A 21,684-nucleotide genomic window follows, 5' to 3' on the forward strand; every position below is an offset into this window, starting at 1 on the left:
ACAAGGCTCAGGGCTTTGGCCCTGTGGGAGGCATCTGCCAGGGCTTGGGGCTTTGGCCCTGCAGGAGTGGGGGGTCTCAGGTTTCAGTCCCACGGCAGGCATCTGCCCGGGCTCAAGGCTTCAGCCCTGCTCCTGCTGAAGCCCCAAGCTCCAGGAGGCGCGTCCTGCAGGACTATAGGCCTGAGACACCCCCACCCCTCCATACTGGGCAGGAAGCCAGAGCTGATGCGTGAGGGGGCACGTGCCCCCCAATTTTCCCCAAGGTTTGCTGGCTCCACTTGGTCACACGGTGCCGCTGGGCCCAACTCCCTGCACTTGAAGCTGCGGCTGTGGGGAGAGGCAGTGACAAACAGCCGGGAGCTCCTCATTGCAGTTCCCAGCTGTCTGGCATTGCCTCTCCATGCAGAGCTAACATCTGGGAGATGCAGGGTGGGGGCGTTGAGGATAAGAGGGGGGACAGCCTGGGGAGGGGGGCTTGACTCAAAATGTTGGGAAAGGGAACCCCCCTACTCTCAGCAAGCACCAGTTGCCTGTAGTAGAAGCCCCTCCTTGCCCCACCACCCCACTGCAGGGCAGAAGCCCCGAGCTCCCCCCAAGTCTGGTAGGCAGAGAATGGGAGTGGGAGGGGGCTCTGGGAGCTGCACTTTCACTGTAAAGAGATGCCTGTCGTTCAGAAGCCACAGTTTGGCCACCCCTGCTCTACACATACCCACACAAGCTAAAAAACAAGGAAATGAAAAGTTCAGGCCAGCAACAGTCCATAACCTGTGCCCTGCCCCCCAGCGGTGACACCTCACCGATAGCATGACCCCCACACACCACAAAGACTGTACCAAGGCCTTAATTCTGTCCCAGTCAGGACAGAAACTAAACAACTGGCTCACGGTCACAGAGGGTGTCTGGGCAATAGAACCCAATTCCCAGAGTCTCTAGCTAGCACCTTAACCCCAAGCCCCTCCTTCCCCGTCACTTCATTCTTCCCTGTCATTTACAGACTTTCATTCAAAATACTTCCAAAGACACAAACCAGATCTGGCTTGGACTCACTGTTACATCCCCCCCGAGGAAATGGACTTGGGTGGACGGCTCCCTGTTCAATCTAACGCTGTGAGTGGTTTTATCCCAGGAGTCCATGTAAGATGTGCAGCAGGGGGCACAGGGCTGTTGCTTTTCAGCATTGGTGAGAGCAGAGGTTACATATGAGCGCAAGGGATATTCAGTGCTGGGCACAGTCCTCTGCACAGAGAGAAATGAATCTAGTCCTGAGCCTCATTTGATGGCTCCCGCAGAAGTCAGGCTAATCCTGAGGGCTGAGTTTTGTAATATGGACAAGCGTTTTCAGAAATAGATCAAGGCCAGCCAGCTGCTATGAAAGGGTCATGTACTAGGAAGTGTTTTATCAATTAGGGGTCTGTAGGAACAATGCAGCAGTTAAGGAAGAAATTTGAGAGGTGTCAGAATGAGGAAAAGCTGCTAAAAATCTTGTTCAAAAATTCTGAACAGGGATTTATTTATTTTTGTTTCTCAGGTTCAAGTTAGTGGATCCTGCTGAAGGGCAATGCGGGGTGATAAAAGCAGATGGGATTCAGTGTGAAACCTGCACTACAGTTGCTAAATGGATTTGTGAAAAAGATGCTCTCCTCATTAGCCAGTGACATTAATCACCTGTATTTTCTAAGTATGAACTATAAATGTTCTTTAGTTTCAGTCACATGAATGATGAATATTGAAGGTGAGCTTCAAAGACAAAAATTAGGCTCATACCCCGCCCCACGCACCTTTTATAACGTGGATAAAGACAGCCTGAAAAGTTTTTCTTGCATTTGAAATTCAGGTCCTGTCTGGGCTGGCAGATTAAGGTGAAGGGAGAACTAGTGAAATGACATCACAAGGAGAGCTCGGAGACATTTTTCCACTGAATAGTTTATTTGCCCCAAAATGCAGTTTTGGAAGGAACAAGACTAGTCACAAACTGGTGTTGAATTCACTGAATAGTTTCAGCCAAAATAAAATAAAATAATAATAATAATAATAATAATAATAAAAAAATCCAGGCTAGGTTCACAAGAGGACTGGAGGAGGAGATAGCTGTTAACCCCACCCAGGAGCCAAGTGGTTACCGCACCAGGTTCGAATCCCTGGTCTGGGACAGTGCTAACAGATTAGCCACCTCTAGATGTACAAGGTTATGCTATTTTAAGACTGTTTACTGTCAGCAATGGAATCCATTCCCAGGAAAGAGCTCAACATACCTTATAAACTGATATGAGTGAGGCAAATATATTGCAGAGCAAGATTACACAGTTCAGACACCTTCAAGAACCTAAAGAGCTGCAGAGAAGGCACAGAACTCAAGCAGCAACAATCTGTCCTCTTAAATTTGGCATAATTAGCATTTGTTTAATTAGCAACCTGCACATTCCAGCACTGCACATTTTTGCACAGCAATTTCTTTATAAAGACATGTAGGAAAATATTTTACATTAAAAAGTGCCTTTAAGAAATCTATCCCTGAAGTGCAGCCTGCGGATGTGAAAATTGGCAGTCAGTGAACAGGGGCAGCACAAAAGTTTGGACAGGGAGGGGAAAGAGGCGTCTCCTGGAGCAGGGGGCAAGCGTGTCAAGCTGGTTCTAGGCCCCTGCCACATTTTCACAAGGAGGCTCCTAGGCACAAATTCAGAGGCTGGGTTTGCATGAAGACCCCCACACTCTGTATCTCACAGGGCAGCACAGCTGCATTGCTGGCTGTAAACATCAAAGGTTTACAGAGCTTGGAAGTGGCAACACCACACAGAACCCGACAACCAAGGCCAAAGCCATCCTATGGCACCCAAGGGGCTGCAGGGAGGGCTGTCTGCAGAAAGGTTTCCCTAATTTGTCACAGTTTGTGGACACAGTAAGGAGCCATGAGAACCCTGTTCCAGTCTGAAGGGTACAAACCCCAAGAGGGCAAGAAATCATTGAAGGCACCAGGGAACAACTGGAGCAAATGGGATGAATTGAGCAAAGGGGACATTTTCAGAGTGCTACTGAGGAGATGATTCCCAGCAACAAGGGAGTCTAAGAATCTGGGATATTGCAATCTCCTGCCCTGCAATCTGTTTGGGGACGATTGTGTTAAAATGTATGACTGGCTTCTCTCTGCTCGTGGTTTACTCCATGGGCGAGGGTGACTACAGCTCCTCGGGAACTACACACAGCACAGGTTGATGAAGGTGAGTCACTAAACAACTCTAGAGAGGTACCACCCTGTGACAGCATGTACTCCCGTAGTCACACTCTACACCCTATTGTAATAATCTTTACAGAAAATACACCTTGTAAGGCATCATTTGAAAACTAATAACTTGCTGGTCAATAATATCATGGTGAAATGGACATAGCAACATTATATATAAAGTTATAAATTCCCCCAAATGATGTTGGCACACGTTCAAATGCAGAGAGCCCCAATTAAGCAGGTCTGAAACGAAGGTGTGTTTTCCCCTCAGTTTGCATATAAGTTGTAAGACAGCCAGAGGAAGAAGACAGGAGACAAGGAAAATCTGCATTTCAGGAAACTGAGGTGAGAAGAAACAGCACAGAACTTTTCACCACCAGACATGTCGCCTTCTTTACTGTTAATAAACTTTGCTTTGAGGGGTGACCTTCAGGAAACTGCATCTCGAATGGGGACTGGACTATAAAAGTGAGGGGTAAAAACACCCCACATGCCCTCTTCCTCTTTGCTTGATTACAAAAGAAAAAGCCATTGGACTTGGGGAGCAGATCCTGGCCTGAGAGTTTGGTCAGCAATGTTACTGAGAACCTGTGGTGAGGGACGTCACCTTTAGCAAAGTCTAGTTTGTTAAGTTTAGGAAGTGTTTTATCTTTATTGTTCACTCAACCATTCCTGACTTTTATCAGCTGTGTGATAAAGGAGGGCCGGGGAGCAGTGAGAGAGTGGTAAAGGTGAAGTATATAAGTCCTAGGCTAATTAAGGTGTGGTTCCCTGAAGACTAGGGAGGGTTGCTACAGGTTAATTGGAGCACCTGTAGTCAATTAAGGCCCTGTTAGCAACCTAATAAACCCCCCTGCTTCAGGCAGTCAGGGGAGAAGGAGAGAGGACTAGAGCTTGGAGATGTGCTGTAAGACTTGGAAGATCAGAAAAATGGAGTACGGGAGACCCTGCCCCCAGTGTTTAAGGACTGAAGGTACCCCACCCAAGGGGGAAGAGGGTAAGAACCCACAGGGGTTGAGAGGAGCTGGGACTCAGAGTGAGGAGCAAACCCAGACCCCTCCCCTGCTTCCCTCCTTTACCACCTTCCCAGACTACTAGTGGGCCCTTTGGTGCCCCAAGAGCAGGGGCAAGGGGTAGCATCTTAAGCCCCCGCACCAAGAAAAGTGCAGGATCCACCATACTACATCGGCCATCTTGTCACAGCTGAGAAAGGACTGTGTGGTAGCTTGTAACTGCTGGAACATGCTGAGCATTGTGCTCAGAGCAGAAGCAAGGTGCAGGTGCTGGCTTTTAGACAGAGTGGCTGGCTGGGGATACCTGACATATAGAAGGGAGCTGTGCAGCTTTAAGTGGCCCAGTCAGGGAGTGGGATGGGGTCTCTGCCCAGAGATGGGGTGGCTAGAGTCCTGACCTAGTGGAGGTAGCTAGAGATGCAGTTACCCTGAAACTGTGACAGGCTCCCTGAGAGAAAGGTCACAGGCCTGGCATTAGGGTAACTGACCACTAGCATGGGAGAAAATCCTGGAGGCAGACTGAGAAACAAGCGTGACGCTCTGTACCTCAGGAGAACACCCTACCTCCCCACGTTAATCTTTATAAAATGATAGTGTGGTATCCAAAGCAAAGTTTGTCATGTCGGGTGTCTTTGGAAGGCTCATAATGCACTGAACATGGTTATAGTGATGTTATAGTAATGAGGCTGAAAATGTATCCTCATGGCTTAAAGCAAGTCCAGGCAAAAACTCTCCAAGAACAGAGGCAGGTCACACCTAGTCTGGGCATGGATGGGACAAACCCAGCCCAGCCTCACAGGAACAAAGGACACTGGCTCAGGCAGCAACAAAAGAATCTGTTAGACCCTCGAGTGAGTCACCCCCCATCCTTTGGGCAGTTTGGGACTGCAGTAAGGTAATGCTCACCTGACTCTGAAGGGGGGGCACAAAGCCAAGAGGGAAGAAAAGACCTGATAAAAGGAAGAGACATTTTGCCATGCTCTTCCTCTCTCTTCCACCTACATCTACATACACCACCACCATCAAGCAACTAAAACGCTGATCAAAGGGGAGAGCCTGATTGAAAAGTAATCAGCCTGTGGTGAGAAGTATCTAAGTTTTAAGGACATTGAAAGTGTTAAGAGCAGCTCAGAATGCGTTTTGCTTTTATTTCATTTGACCAAAACTGACTTGTTATGCTTTGACTTATAATCACTTAAAATCTATCTTTAAAGCTAATAAATGTTTGTTTGTTTGATCTGAAGCAGTGTGTTTGGTTTGAAGTGTGTCAGGGGCTCCCCTTGGGATAACAAGCCTGGTACATATCAATTTCTTAGTTAAGTTGATGAACTCATATAAGCTTGCAGCATCCAGCGGGGATAACTGGACAATACAAGATGGAGGTTCCTAGGGTTGTGTCTGGGACCGGAGATATTGGCTTGTGTCATTCACTTGCAAGTAGCTTGGTGCAGCTTACGTGCCAGAGGCTGTGTGTGAACAGCCCAGGAGTGGGGGTTCTCACAGCAGAGCAGGGTAAGGCTGGCTCCTAGAGTCAAGGATTGCAGTTGCCTAGCAGATCACTGGTCCAGACAACACCAGAGGGGAAATATCACAACAAGTAAATAGGCTGCAGCATATAAGGCCATGGAGGGGACCAGAACCAGGCTTTGCCATGTCTGATCTCCGCTCCCCTTGAGTTCACGAGTCCCCTCCCACTACACGCTCCTCTTCCTTCATGGGGTACCAGATTTACTGCAGATCCATTTTCTTGATGCGCTGCAGCTGGAGCTGATGACTGAGAGTTCTTCATCCAGGTACGCACAGTCAGCTTCGCCTTGTATTTCAAATCTGTAACCCAGAGACAGGGGGAGCTAGAGTCAGTGCGTGCCAGGTACAGACTGGGGGAGACACCCCAGGTCAGGGAGGGGAGCTGATGCACTCACAGCCCCTCTGGATCCCCCTTCCTGCACCAGGCCCCACTCCCGGCAGGTGAGGAAGTTAAAGCAGCTAGTGGGACATTTCCATCACCTCTGACCCAACACAAAGGAAAAAAGAGACTCACCGATTGTCAAAGTCGGTCCCGTTGGCCCATTTCCAGACCTGGCCCGTGTCCTTCCAGAGGCCAAGCCAGTGGTCCAGTTTGCCTTTGTAGGGCACAAGGGAACCCTAATAAATGCAATAAACGCAATCAGCTGTGTTAGACCCTGAGTCTGTGCTGCTCCCGCACCTTGGGCAGTGGGGGATTTCTAGAGGCCTCTTCCATTGTTATTGGGTGAAGGGATCAGATAAGTATTAGCCCTTCACCCTCCCCCGTCCTCTTTTTTGGGGCTGTGGCACCTACTGGGTGTAGCAGAAATTGAGCTGCAAGGTCACTGTCCGCCCAGCAGCCCCTTCTCAGAGCACAGCAGGGCCAGGAGGGAGAGGGGGCTGCAGGGGGAGGGCACTTGAGGGAAGCAGGCCCAGAGCAGGCCTCACCTTAAGCGGGATTCCCCCACCTCACCCAGGAGGGAACCCTGGGGCGGGGCTGAGCTGGGGGAGGCAGGTTCTCACCCCCTCCAGCCCCAGGCAGCCCATTGGCCTGGAGCTGACTGAGCCGGCCCAGCCCTGCACAGGGGGGGTCTCCCACCTGGGCTCTGGCAGATGCAGGGTCGAGGTGGCTGGAGCCCCAGGTCCAGCCAGGATTCAGCTGCCAGAACCGCACTGACTCTGGCCGCCCAGCCTGGGAGCCACCCGGGCTCCTCTCTGCCCTACAGGGGCTGAGCCCAACCTGACTCCAGCCCTGTCTATGGTGCCCCCGATCGCTGGGCTTGGCACAAAGCATCTATCCGGGCTTCTCACCAGCTCCTGCAGACTCTCAATCACAGCGAGGGAGGCAGCGTGCGAAGAGCAGAAGCTCTGGCTGTAGGTCCAGTTCCCTTCAGCCTTAGAAAAATAGTAGAATTTCCCTTGGTTCCTGAACCAGCCGTCTGGGCACCAGCAGGCAGCAGTGGGGCAAGGAGGAGGCTGCTTAGATTTTTCCACTAAAAAAGAGAACACCCAGGGTGAGAGATCGTCCCTTCTCTCATCTCTTCGTGGAGAACAAGCAGGAACAGCAATGCAGGAACTGCTAGACTGGATCAGACTAGTGGGACACACGACTGATCTCTGAGAGCTGCCAGCACCAGCTGCTTCAGCAGGAGGGCAATGCACCCCCTAGTGGGCAGTGGTGGGATAGCCGGCCCCAGGGAACATTTTCCCCCAAATGCAGTCAGAGGCTGGCTAGGCCTCAAAGCAGGAAGATTTATATTCCTTGTCGTATCCTGATTCAGAGAGAGAATAGCCTGCCCGGAAGAGTCAGGAGGACACTTCTGTCTGTCAGTGGCTGGCTCCTGGCTTGAAGCAGGAGGATTTGTGCCCCTTCTACACTGAACCCTCTCCAGTATGACTCTGCATGGTCCCATTACCCACATCAAGGGCCAAGCCTTTGATGAATCCAGCTGAGCTCTGGGCCTCAATAACATCCTGTGGCAGTGAGTTACCCTGGGCATGAGGCTGCTAGTTACATATTTAATGCAACAGGAGTCACAGAAAGAATTACCACGCCCTTCTTAAACTTCTATCAATTCCACAGAATGGTCACACCAAGCCCTGTTCATCTTTACCTGGACCCCCAGCTCCCCCCACACACACCCAGACCCCCACCCCTATCCCCAGACTGACCCACACAGAATCCTTTCACCCTAAACCTGGATCTCCCACATTAGGCCGCTCCACACTTGAATCTTGTCAGGCTGAGCCTTCTGTCCCCACCTGGTGCCCCTGACACAGAGGGGCAGGGCCCCAGGGTGATTCTGGGGCAGGTCAGCCAGGGCTGGGTGCAGCCTCACCATTCAGTCCATATCCTGAGAGTTAGGGGGCTGCAGGGATCTCCCACCTCCATGCAGCCAGGGGCCTGGGCTCTCCACAGCCAGGCTGGTTCCTCCACATTTATTGACAAATAACATTTGCAAAATTTTAAAATGTTGTGCGCAGAATTTTTAATTTGTTGGTGCAGCATTCCCTCAGGAGTACAAGCAGCAGGGAGAGGGTCACACAAAACCATTTTTAAGCCCCTCCCTGAAATTTAACCCCTTTGCTGCAAAGAAAGTTACCTACAAGTAATCACTGGAAATGTTTAAAGTTCCTGAGTTGGGGGAAGGGCTTTGACTCAGATCTGTGCGGCTACAGAAGGCGTGAGCACATCTATGGAGCTGGGCAGCTGAGTCCAGGAGGCAGCGCAGGGTGAATACTGAGTGCGTCACTTCAGTTACTGATTTTGTGGCAGCAGGTACATTAGGCAGAGGCACAAGCAGAGACGCTGCCAGACCTGCTGGGCTCTGCCAATGCCGCCTTGAAGACAAGGGGCACTCAGCGCCATTCAGTTCTGACAGCCCCTCTGAGCGCGTTTCCCTCCTCACCCATCTCGTGTATCAAAGCAGCAGATCCCCTGGAACGCAGCCTGACCCCAGAGCTCACTACACTGGAGTGGGACGTGGGAGCGGTGAGTGCCCCTTCTAATAACCCCGTCAAGCAGCACTTGGATCCTCCTGCACCCCACTGACCCCCTGCAGCGACGTGTGGGGCTGCACGTTACAGAAAGGCTCACACTGAAGGGAACTCTTCTGTAATTGCACACACTGTCCCTGGGGGAGCCTTCCCTTTCGAGATTACTGACCCACGGGGTTAAATTCTCAACTGCAGGGGTGGGGGCTTCCCCCCACAGTCATACAGCTCATCCCAGGGATGCTGTAGCCCGTCAGTCCTGCTGTGGGGACAACCAGGGGGAGGGAGGCAGGATGGCCAGGCCAGTAACCTCAGATCACCGAGCTGCAGACCAGTTACCCTGCTCAGTGAAGATCAGACAGGGGATCCCTGTCAGTCCATCAATCCAAACGTGTGCGAAGGGAGAGTCCCTGGATACAAAAAGGAGCAACAGAGGGGGCTGGAAGCCAGAAAAGAGCAATTGTCTCATGTTCACTGCCCTGGATGACAGGAACTCAGGAAATCCAATTCCCAGCTGTGCCAGACTCCCTGGCTGACCCAGGGTGAGTCACTTCGGCCCGGATCCACAAAGGGACTTCGCCATTTGACATCCAGCCTTGCAACGCCGAACTTTTATTAGCCTAGGAAATCACTGGAACAACAATAGGATCTACCAGGCCTGAGCTGGGTGCCTGGGCGCCCCCGCAATGAACGGGGAGGGAGGGGCACCTAGGAACAGGATTCACAAGAGCTAGGATGCTAGATAGGAGCTGCCCAAGCCAGCCAGTAGAACACACTGACCAGGGCTGTGCCCCACGCCCCGCCCCTCTCAGACCTCAGCACCTCAGCCCTAGCTGCAGGGAGGGGCCCAGCCCTGCTAACAACCTGCAGCGGGGAACCCCCCACCGTGGAATCAGGTACCTACGTCACTTCTCGTGAGAGCGAGTGCAGCAGGAATCTAGAACCCCTGAAACTGGCTGAGAACAGAGGTTGGGGAGAGAAGACGACCTCCCTGATCACCTTTAATTGGTAGGGCTCTCGCTCCTGATGTGGGAGACCCTGCTTCAGTCCCCCTCTCCCTGAGGAGCAGGGATTGGAGAACAGGAAGTTCCCACCTCTCAGGTGGGCGCCCTAAACACTAGATTATAGAGGGATTCTAACTCTCTGGCACAATTAATATTTAAGTATTCAATCAAAGTGGAACAACTTCAACAGGAAATACACCTCTACCTTGATAGAACGCTGTCCTCGGAAGCCAAAAAAATCTTACTGCATTATAGGTAAAACCGTGTTATATCGAACTTGCTTTGATCCGCCAGAGTGCGCAGCCCCTACCGCCCCGAGCGCTGCTTTACCGCGTTATATCCAAATTCATGTTATATCAGGTAGCGTTATATCGGGGTAGAGGTGTATTGAGAACACACCCCCTTTCCACCCCCATCAGACTGTCCCACATCTCAGTGGCTGGGCTCTCACCTGGGAGGTGAGAGACCCCTGTTCAGATCCTGTCTCCCCTCAGACAGAGGGGACTGGAACCAGGGTCTCACATCCCAGGTGGGTGCCCTAACCACTGGGGCAGGGTTAAGGTGGGAGGGTCTTGCCCTCCACCTGTTTCACAGAGACAGGCAGCCTAAGCGTGCCTGCCAGATCCTGCCCCATGGGTAACACAGGCCTTGGGTGCCGAGGGCCAAGCAGCAGCACACGCCCAGAGGCAGAACATGAAGCGCTGAGGGAACTTCTACAGCAAAGGTGTTGTCCCCAGGTGAGCTCAGGCGCCCCCAGGGTTCAGTGGCAGCCGGGCAGGGGGTTGGCAGATGACGGGGTGCCTGAAACGGGGACTTCGGCGCCTTAGTGCCCTTTGTGGAACCAGCCTCGGTGCCCTGGCTCCCCCGCCACAAAATGGGGACAAGGACATATCCCGGCCTCACAGGGGCAGGGAGGAGAAATCCATCAATGTTATGATGCTCTCAGGGACGGACACCATAAAAGAACCTAGAGAGAACCCTGTCTGACCTGACTGCTAAAGCCATGAGGCGAGGAGGAGAACACACAGAGCTGTGAGCCACTAAGGATAAAAAACCCCACACACCCAGAGACTGAACCATCCGGGGATGGGAACTTACCTCCCAAAGCTGCTGCTAAAGCAATGATGATCACCACCAAGAGCACGACTACGGCAATGAACACGGCTCGATCATCAGACACAGCAGCTTTCCTGAAGTTGCCGTTAGCTGGATCATCTGGAAGATAAAAACCCGTTAATGCTCCTGGTCTATGGAGATCAGAATTATTTGCCATCAGGCTCTGATCTGACACACACCAGATTTTTATTTTGATTTCTAAAATGGTTCTGTCCCTGCTCTGGACACAAATATTAACTCGAACTCCCATTCAGACTGCGAAGGAGAACATCATTCCCCAAATCACCACTGTGTGGTTAATGAGCCCAATTAATCCCCAGAAAGGACCCTGCAGAATTCAGAGGGATTCGGAGAAGGGTGGAGGATGATCAAGGGCCTGGAGAAACTATGACAAGAGATTGACAAGCCTGGGAGGGTTTTGCCATGGAGAGGAGGTGACTGAGAAGGGACAGTATAAACAGTCTATGCAATACGGCTAGGACAGAAGGCAGACTGGGAGCTTTTGTTGGTAAAGGTGTGGGCAATCCCTGCACGCCCCCTTGTGGCCTGGTGTGGCACTGTGGGTGCATCCCACAATTTCCCTTGATTGGCAGCAGTAGGTTTCCTTTAACAGCCCAGGGCAAAAAGATGCCAACACGAATTAAGAAAAGAGCACCTCCTTTTCAATAAGGCTTCAGGACAGGATCAGTTTCAACAAACAGTTCATACAGTGCTCACCTCAGGACCCTGCATCAGGGATCCCAGAGTTAATCTGTGAAACCAAGTCTCATTAGGTTGGTCTCCTAGAGCCTGAGAGAAATAACTACTGCTGCAGCCTGCCTGGCTTCTATTCCCCTCTCTCCTTCAGCTCCCTCTTCCTCTCTATACAGCCCAGGCCCATGGCGGGGCGGGGCAGGGCTGCCTTGATTACACCCCAGGCTGTCCCAGCTGTAGCCTCCTGCCTGGCCCTTAAAGGGGTAGTTCACTCCTTCCCAGTGATCTCTTTTCATAACATAAGAACAAGGGGACATTCAATGAGATGAAAAAGGTGGGAAAGGAACTATTTTCCAGCCAACATATAATTAGACTGTGGAGCATGCAGGGGTGTATCAGGAAGGCCAAAGCACAATTGGAGTTGCAGCTAGCAAGGGATGTGAAAGGTAACAAGAAGGGTTTCTACAGGTATGTTAGCAACAAGAAAAAGGTAAGGGAAAGCGTGGGACCCTTACTGAATGGGAGAGGCAACATAGTGACAGACGATGTGGAAAAAGCTGAAGTACTCAATGCTTTTTCTGCCTCAGTCTTCAGAGACAAGGTCAGCTCCCAGACTGCTGCACTGGGCAACACAGTATGGGGAGGAGGTGAGCAGCCCTCAGTGGTGAAAGAACGGGTTAAGGACTATTTAGCGAAGCTCGACATGCACAAGTCCATAGGTCCAGATCTAATGCAGCCAAGGGTGCTGAGGGAATTGGCTAATGTGATTGCAGAGCCATTGGCCATTATCTTTGAAAACTTGGGGGGATCAGGGGAGGTCCCAGACGATTGGAAAAAGGCAAATATAGTGCTCATATTTTAAAAGTGAAGAAAGAGAACCTGGGGAACTACAGACCTGTCAGCCTCACTTCAGTCCCCACAAAATCATGGAGCAAGTCCTCAAGGAATCCATTTTGAAGCACTTGGAGGAGAGGAAGGTGATCAGGAACAGTCAACATGGATTCACCAAGGGCAAGTCATGCCTGACCAACCTGATTACCTTCTATGATGAGAGAAGTGGCTCTGTGAATAAGGGGAAAGCGGTGGATATAGTATATCTTGACTTTAGCAACGCTTTTGATATGGTCTCCCACAGTATTCTTACCAGCAAGTTAAAGAAGTATGGATTTGATGAATGGACTATAAGGTGGAGAGAAAGCTGGCCAGATTGTCAGGCTCAACGGGTAGTTATGAACGGCTCGAAATCTAGTTGGCAGCTGGTATCAAGTGGAGTGCCCCGGGGTCAGTCCTGGGGCCGGTTTTGTTCAACATCTTTATTAATGATCTGGATGATGGGATGGATTGTACCCTTAGCAAGTTCACAGATGACACTAAGCTGGGGGAGAGGTAGATAAGCTGGAGGGTAGGGACAGGTTCCGGAGTGACCTAGACAAGTTGGAGGATTGGGCCAAAAGAAATCTGATGAGGTTCAACAAGGACAAGCGCAGAGTCCTGCACTTAGGACGGAAGAATCCCATGCACCGCTACAGGCTGGGGACCAACTGGCTAAGCAGCAGTTCTGCAGAAAAGGACCTGGGGATTACAGTGGACGAGAAGCTGGATATGAAGTCAGCAGTGTACCCTTGTTGCCAAGAAGGCCAACAGCATATTGGGCTGTATTAGTAGGAGCATTGCCAGCAGATCGAGGGAAGTGATTATTCTCCTCTATTCGGCACTGGTGAGACCACACCTGGAGTACTGCGTCCAGTTTTGGTCCCCCCACCACAGAAAGGATGTGGACAAATTGGAGAGAGTCCAGCGAAGGGCAACGAAAATGATTAGGGGGCTGAGGCATATGACTTACGAGGAGAGGCTGAGGGAACTAGGCTTATTTAATCTGCAGAAGAGAAGAGTGAGGGGGCATTTGATAGCAGCCTTCAACTACCTGAAAGGGGGGTCCAAAGAGGATGGAGCTGGGCTGTTCTCAGTGGTGGCAGATGACAGAACAAGGAGCAATGGTCTCAAGTTGCAGTGGGGGAGCTCTACTAGGAAACACTATGTCACTAGGAGGGTAGTGAAGCACTGGAATGGGTTACCTAGGGAGGTGGTGGAATCTCCATCCTTAGAGGTTTCTAAGGCCTGGCTTGACAGAGCCCTGGCTGGGATGATTTAGTTGGTGTTGGTCCTGCTTTGAGCAGGGGATGCGACTAGATGACCTCCTGAGGTCTCTTCCAATCCTAATATTCAATGATTCTATGATTCTAACTCACTGCCACAGGAAAACGAGAACAAGAATTTAGGAAAGTTAAAAAAGGGACTAGCCATTTACATGGATAAAAAGAATAGCCAGAGAACTGTCATAATTAACAACCAAAGGTTGGCAGGAAATTTGGAAGACAGCCTCTGTACCAGGGAGAGTAAATCCAGAAAACCCCTGTGAGAGTTCAATCTTAGCAAATCCTCTTCCCTAGTGCCCAGAGCCACATCTGAGGGCACAATAAGTGCACTGGCAAAACACAAATGAATGCGCTGTGGCCAAACCGAAGGAAAGAGCAGTGACAGGAGCGACCCAGGGAGACGTGAGCCAAAGGGGATAGAAGACATGCAGTCCTAAAAATGCACGTGCAACACCTGCCACATGAGAGAGCAGCGGCAGGTAACAAGCGGTGTCCATTGAAGGAATCCAGCCCCTGCTGCACTGGGGTGGGATGGGGGCGCAGTTACACCTACCACTGAAGGTCAGCATTTCAGCATCTCTCGTCACCCTGGTTTTTGTTTTTTTAAATGTTAGAAAATGTATTAGCATTTTTGGTTACTGGAACTGCCTATTGCTGGGCAGGGAAACTCCAGTTACCTGGTTTTCCTCTGTTCTTCAAAGCTCTGTGGTCATTAAGAGGCTGCTCAGAGGGATCTGCTTCCTCTCCCTCCCCCATCTCTCCTCTCAGTGAGGCAGTGGTGGGTGCTGGACTCTCATCAACTTGGACCCCTCTCACCAGCGGCAAGAACCAGCTTCATACAGCCATGGCAGAGTCAGCTACACAATCCTCCGCAGCTTCGGCTGACCTAGAGCCTGAAATGACACCGTCAGGATAGCAAAAGGGTCGGTGGGTTTGTTTACAGCATCCCGTTCCCCCATCCCTCAGAACGAACCCCAGAAGTAAGAACAGCGTAGTAACCAACACCCTCCTGTGTCATCAAGCCCCTCACTGAAGATTTCCCATTTCCTCTCAACCCTCCCCTCCGAATTCAGGAGGGGAGGGATGCACTGACACTGGGTGGGGTGCAGACAAGGATGTGCACACTCCAGACATAAAAGGCAAGTGCACACAAAACAGAACTGTGTGTAGTGCCTCCCCCTACACTGGCAACTCCAGGGAGGTGGAGGGGAATGAGTTTGGGAGGGGCACAGACACAGGACTCTACAGGACTCAGCCTCCCGCACCCCCAGATTGCATAAAAATCAGTGGTTTAAAATTTGGTGTTTTTATTTAAATACTTTTCAAAAATAAACCAACTTAAAATTAAACTTTTAATTATGACAACCTATGTTAAGGCCTAAACTTACTATAATCCATTAAAATCATTTACATTCAATTAAAAGAAGTCATCCAGCAGAACATATTTGCTGATGAAGCCTTGAAGAAAGTGAAGCCGCTGAAGTGGTGCCAGTCACTGGCTAAGTACCGGGGACAGAGTTTGTTAAAGCAGCTTTGGACAGCAGTAGCCTCTTGCGCAGGTGCAGCGAGACTATTTTCTTCATTTCAGGTTTCAGAGCAGCAGCCGTGTTAGTCTGTATCCGCAAAAAGAACAGGAGTACTTGTGGCACCTGAGAGACTAACACATTTATTTGAGCATAAGCTTTTCTGTGCTACAGCCCACTTCTTCGGAATCATAGAATGGAACATATATTGAGGAGATATATATACACACATACAGAGAGCATGAACAGGTGGGAGTTGTCTTACCAACTCTGAGAGGCCAATTAAGTAAGAGCAAAAAAAACTTTTGAAGTGATAATCAAGATAGCCCGGTACAGACAGGTTGATAAGAAGTGTGAGAATACTTACAAGGGGAGATAGATTCAATGTTTGTAATGGCTCAGCCATTCCCAGTCTTTATTCAAACCTAAATTGATTGTGTCTAATTTGCATATCAATTCGAGTTCAGCAGTCTCTCGTTGGAGTCTGTTTTTGAAGCTTTTCTGTTGTAAAATAGCCACCCGCAGGTCTGTCACTGAATGACCAGACAGGTTAAAGTGTTCTCCCACTGGTTTTTGAGTATTATGATTCCTGATGTCAGATTTGTGTCCATTAATTCTTTTGCGTAGAGACTGTCCGGTTTGGCCAATGTACATGGCAGAGGGGTATTGCTGGCACATGATGGCATATATCACATTGGTAGATGTGCAGGTGAACGAGCCCCTGATGGCGTGGCTGATGTGATTAGGTCCTATGATGAGGTCACTTGAATAGATATGTGAACAGAGTTGGCATCGGGCTTTGTTGCAAGGATAGATTCCTGGGTAAGTGTTTTTGTTCAGTGATGTGTGGTTGATGGTGAGTATTTGCTTCAGGTCGGGGGGCTGTCTGTAAGCGAGGACAGGTCTGTCTCCCAAGATCTGTGAGAGTGAGGGATCATCTTTCAGGATAGGTTGTAGATCTTTGATGATGCACTGGAGGGGTTTTAGTTGGGGGCTGAAGGTGACAGCTAGTGGTGTTCTGTTATTTTCTTTGTTGGGCCTGTCTTATAGGAGGTGACTTCTGGGTCCTCGTCTGGCTCTGTCAATCTGTTTTTTCACTTCAGCAGGTGGGTATTGTAGTTTTAAGAATGCTTGATAGAGATCTTGCAGGTGCTTGTCTCTGTCTGAGGGATTGGAGCAAATGCGGTTATATCTTAGAGCTTGGCTGTAGACAATGGATCGTGTGGTGTGGTCTGGATGGAAGCTAGAGGCATGTAGGTAAGTATACGGGTCAGTAGGTTTCCGCTATAGGGTGGTATTTATGTGACCATCGCTTATTAGCACAGTAGCGTCCAGTAGCTTCCAGGAAATGGACCGCTTGTGTGGATTGATCTAGGCTGAGGTTGATGGTGGGATGGAAATTATTGAAATCATGGTGGAATTCCTCAAGGGCTTCTTTTCCATGGGTCCAGATGATGAAGATGTCATCAATGTAGTGCAAGTAGAGTAGGGGAAGAGAGCTGAGGAAATGGTGTTCTAAGTCAGCCATAAAAATGTTGGCGTACTGTGGGGCCATGCGAGTACCCATAGCAATTCTATCATGATTTCAATAATTTCCATCCCAGCTCCTAGCTTTTAGGTGGCTAGAAAATCCAAGAAACACCAGCGTGATCCACAAAGCTGATTTAGGCACACACACACGTGCATATAAAATGAGCAGGGAGCCAGCATTCTAGGTGGAAACAACGAGGAGTCCTGTGGCACCTTAAAGACTAACACATTTATTTGGGCATCAACTTTCGTAGCCTGGAGCCCACTTCATCTGACGAAGTGGGCTCCAGCCCATGAAGCTTATGCCCAAATAAATTTATCATAGAATCATAGGACTGGAAGGGACCTTGAGAGGTCATCTACTCCAGTCCCCTGCACTCATGGCAGGACTAAGTATTATCTAGACCAGGGGTCTGAAACTCAGATGACCCCGAGGGCCGCATGAGGACTAGTGCATTGGCCCGAGGGCCGCATCACTGACTATCCCCCCCCCCCCCCCGCTGCCTCTGGCCCTGCCCCCACTCTACCCCTTCCAATTAGGCCACACCCCTGCTCCACCCAGGGTGCTCAGGGCAGGGAGTTGGTGTGTGGGATACAAGAGGGGTGCGGCAGGGGGGCAGGGTGCAGCAGGTGGCTCAGGACAGGGCGTGCAGGAGGGGTGCGGGATGTGGCAGGGCCAGGGGGCTCAGGGCAGGGAGTTGGGGATGCAGGAGGGGTGCGGGATGTGGCAGGGGGCTCAGGGCAGGGAGTTGGGGTGTGGGATGTGGCATGGGGCTCAGGGCAGGAGTTGGGGTGCAGGAGGGGTTCAGGGTGTGAGCTCCAGCCTGATGCCGCTTACCTAGAGCGGCTCCAGGGTGGCAGCGGTGCTCACTGGGGCCAGGGCAGGCTCCTTGCCTGCCTTGGCCCCCGGCTTCGCGCTGCTCCGTTCCAGGAAGCAGCTGGAACCGTGTCCCTGCAGCCCCTGGGGAGGGGGAGGGGCTCAGGGTTCCCTGCTTGTGCTGCTCTTGCCGCTCCCCCTGGTACCTCCCACGAAGCTCCCATTGGCCGCGGTTCCTTGTTCCCGGCTAATGGGAGCTGCGGGGGGCGGTGCCTGGAAGGAGGCAATGCCGGAGCCCTCTGCCTCCTTCCCCCTTCCTCCCGGCCCGAAGGGGCTTGCTGCCGGCTGCTTCAGAGAGCAGCGCAGGGCTCGCAGCGTCAGGAGGCAATCCCACTGGTAGGCAGAGGGGAAGGGGGGGCGTGGGGAGCTTGGCAGGCCATACACAAGAGCCCTGCGGGCCGCATGCGGCCCGCATGTTTGAGACCCCTGATCTAGACCATCCCTCACAGGTATTTGTCTAACCTGCTCTTAAAAATATCCGATGATAGAGATTCCACAACCTCTCTAGGCAATTTATTCCAGTGTTTAACCACCCTGACAGTTAGGAAATTTTTCCTAATGTCCAACCTAAATCTCCCTTGCTGCAGTTTGAGCCCATTGCTTCTTGTCCTATCATCAGAGGTTAAGGAGAATAATGTTTCTCCTTCCTCCTTGTAACAACCTTTCAGGTATTTGAAGACTATTTCATGTCCCCTCTCAGCCTTCTCTTCTCCAGACTAAACAAACCCACTCCTTTCAATCTTCCCTCATAGGTCATGTTTTCTAGACCTTTCATCATTTTTGCTCCTCTTCGCTGGACTTTCTCCAATTTGTCCAAATCCTTCCTGAAATGTGGCACCCAGAACTGGACACAATACTCCAGTTGAGGCCTAATTGGCACGGAGTAGAGCGGGAGAATTACTTCTCGTGTCTCGCTTACAACACTCCTGCTAATACATCCCAGAACGATGTTTCCTTTTTTTGGAACAGCTGACTCATTTATCTTGTGGTCCACAATGAGCCCTAGATCCTTTTCTGCGGTCTACAGGCTAGTGACCACAAAAGCCAAAGAATGAGGAGATGCCACTAGATCATCTTCTTCTCTTGGTTGCTCAATGCCAGTTAGGTGCGTGCGCGGCATGTGCACGACTACCGGGAGGTTTTCTCTAGCGACTACCTGTCAGGCTGGCAGTGGAGCCCCCTGGAGTGGCGCCGGTATGGTGCCCTATATACGACCCTGCCAGACCGACTCCCCTTCAGTTCCTTCTTGCTGGCTACTCCGACATTGGGGAAGGAGGGTGGGTATGGAATAGATATGAGCAACACATCTCGAAGAACAATAGTTACAAGAAGGTGAGTAATCATCTTTTTTTCTTCTTCGAGTGGTTGTGTAACCCACACACCTTCTGGGTGTGATGGACTGTCCCATGTAGTGGCACAAGCTCATGCGGTAGACGCTCACGCACTAAACTCCAGAGGTCCCTGGTTCGATCCTGCCCATCGACGACCCCACGTGAGCTACAAGCCAGCCGGCTCTTAGCTAAGGCTGTAGAGCAGACTCGTTTGATCTCTCCGCAAGTGGTCTCGGTGCCACTACACGGGATAGTACATCACACCCAGAAGGTGTGAGGGTTACAGCTGCTCATATCGATTCCAGTTAGGTGAATCCTGAGCCCTATCTCGGAAGTGGGGTTGGAGTCAATGGGTCACTGACTGAAGAACTGCTGTTGCAATCGCCACGTTGTCCCTAGCTTGATGGACGATGGCGTAGTGCGTGTGATGGCGTAGTGTAGGTGTGAACAGAGGACCATGTCGCAGCCTTGCAGATTTCCTGAAGCAGCACATGAACCTGGAATGCAGCTGAAGAGGCCTGTGCCCGCGTGGAACGCGCAGAGATGGTAGGTGGGGGAACTTTCACCCGATCACAGCACCACAGATGCAAGCTGTAATCCAGGAGGAAATGCACTGCGAGGAAACTGGCCTCCCTTTCATGCATTCAGCTATCGCCACAAACAGTTGTGTTGACTTTCTGAATGGTCTCATAGGGTCTCTATATAAAGGCGAGGGCTCTTCTAACATCAGCTTCTGTTCCAGAGAGGTATTGTGAGGCTTCGGGGAGAAGACAGGTAGGAAGACGTCCTGCGTGATGTGGAATGGAGACACTACCGTAGGTAGCAAGGCCGGGTGGGGCCTAAGCTGGACCTTGTCCTTGTGAAAGACCGTACTGGGACTTAGGCATCTAAGTATTTTTGCTGATCCCACCCATGGTGACTAAAACCAATGCGTTCAATTCACTAACTACTGATAAATTATTGCCTTACTTTTTTATATTATTATCTATGATCCCTGGTCATCGCCAGGATACACGACTTATGTCAGGGATTCTCAACCTTTTTCTTTCGGAGGCCCCCGGAACATGCTGTAAAACCTCCAAGGCCCACCTGTGCCACACCACCTGTTTTTCTGCATGAGAGCCAGGGCCAGCATTAGGGGGTAGCAAGCAATGCAATTGCCCAGGGTCGCATGCCACAGGGGGCCCCGTGAAACTAAGTTGCCCAGGCTTCGGCTTTAGCCCCAAGCGGTGGAGCTTTGGCTCTCTGCCCTGGGCCCCAGGAAATTTAATGCCGGCCCTGCTTAGCGGCCCCCTGAAACCTGCTTGTGGCCTGCAGGGGAGTCCCACTGTTGAGAACCACTGTTTTAAATCATCAGATTTAAATGCACACTTGTTTTGAGAACCCTTTTTTCTTACGTCGCCGTAAGATTGCCAGGCACCCAGTTTCCCACCAGAACGCCTCTCGACAAGAAACAGAGGGTCCTGTGGCACCTTTGAGACTAACAGAAGTATTGGGAGCATAAGCGTTCGTGGGTAAGAACCTCACTTGCATCTGAAGAAGTGAGGTTCTTAGCCACGAAAGCTTATGCTCCCAATACTTCTGTTAGTCTTAAAGGTGCCACAGGACCCTCTGTTGCTTTTTACAGATTCAGACTAACACATCTACCCCTCTGATGCTCGACAAGGGAACCCGAGGGCTCCAGTGGGCAGCGCCGACCAGGCCGTTAAAGTCGGGGTGACAGCGCAGTGGGGGCCAGGGGCTAGGGCAGGCTCCCGACCTGCAGGGGACTGGGTGTGGGGCCAGGTGGCATTTGGGACCCCGGATCCAAACCTGCCCGACTGTGTGGGCTGGGGGAGGGGGTGGGGAGGGGTGCTTGCACCCGGGTACGCACACCCAGGGCTACAGCCACACGTGGCTCCCCAGGACTGTTCCCCTCCCGCACCAGGGGCCGCTGCTGCTCCTCCCGCTCGCTGCCGCCATGCCGGGGGGTGGGGGGAATGGCCGCCGGCCGCTGCAGCCTCCCGTTCTCCCATCTCCGGCCGGGCCCTGCTCCCCCCCACACCAACCCAACCGGGGACCCGGCCCCTGCGGCCCAGCCCCGCGGCTTCCGGGGAGCCGCCAACAGCCGGAGCCAGAGGCTCACTAGTGGAGGGGGGTCGGGGTGTCCGCGCCCCTGGACTCAGCTCGGGGACACGCGCTGCGCTCACCTGAGACCCGAGGCCGGGCGGAGCAAACCCCCGCGAGCGCAGCCCCGAGATAGCGAGGTCACATGGAGCTACCCGGAAGCCGAGCCGGGGGGGCACGTAGGGAACCCGCTTTCCCCGCTCCTCCCCCGCGCGCTGCGGGATGGGGACAGGTGGAAAAGCACCATCCCGGCTCTACCCAGAAAACGCTGGGGTGTCAATTAGGTGTTGCGGCTCAAGAAAGCTCTTGGGGTCACTGGGCGGATGCTTTTAGAGAACTTGGCACAATGTGCAGCGCCATTTTAAAAAGCTAACAGACAGGGTGGGAGTGGCTATAGGGGCCACCCAATGAAATGAATAGGCAGCAGGTTTAAAACAAACAAAAGGATGTATTTCTTCACAGATCGCACAATCAACCTGTGGAACTCCTGGCCAGAGGATGTTATGAAGGCCAAGACTATAACAGGGTTCAAAAAAGAATAAGATAAGTCCCTGGAGGATAGATCAAAAATGGCTATTAGCCAGGTTGGGTAGGAATGGTGTCCTTAGCCTCTGT

The 21,684-nt window shown here is 51.5% G+C and overlaps 1 protein-coding gene and 1 pseudogene across 1 annotated transcript in view; one reads left to right on the forward strand and one right to left on the reverse strand.

The window, feature by feature from the left end:
• LOC122173454 (killer cell lectin-like receptor subfamily B member 1B allele A) overlaps positions 1–5,287 on the forward strand; it is a 22,695-nt gene extending 17,408 nt beyond the window's left edge. The window contains exons 5-6 of the mRNA XM_065564242.1: positions 995–1,107; positions 1,529–5,287. Of these exons, the coding sequence (XP_065420314.1) occupies positions 995–1,107; positions 1,529–1,655 (240 nt within the window). The 3' untranslated portion in view covers positions 1,656–5,287. The remainder of the gene's footprint in view (positions 1–994; positions 1,108–1,528) is intronic.
• On the reverse strand, positions 1,904–21,448 carry LOC101930892 (C-type lectin domain family 2 member D-like; annotated as a pseudogene).
• Positions 21,449–21,684: the final 236 nt, after the last annotated feature.

The sequence above is a fragment of the Chrysemys picta genome, chromosome 12 (genome assembly GCF_011386835.1).
Source record: "Chrysemys picta bellii isolate R12L10 chromosome 12, ASM1138683v2, whole genome shotgun sequence".
NCBI classification, from domain to species: domain Eukaryota; kingdom Metazoa; phylum Chordata; order Testudines; family Emydidae; genus Chrysemys; species Chrysemys picta.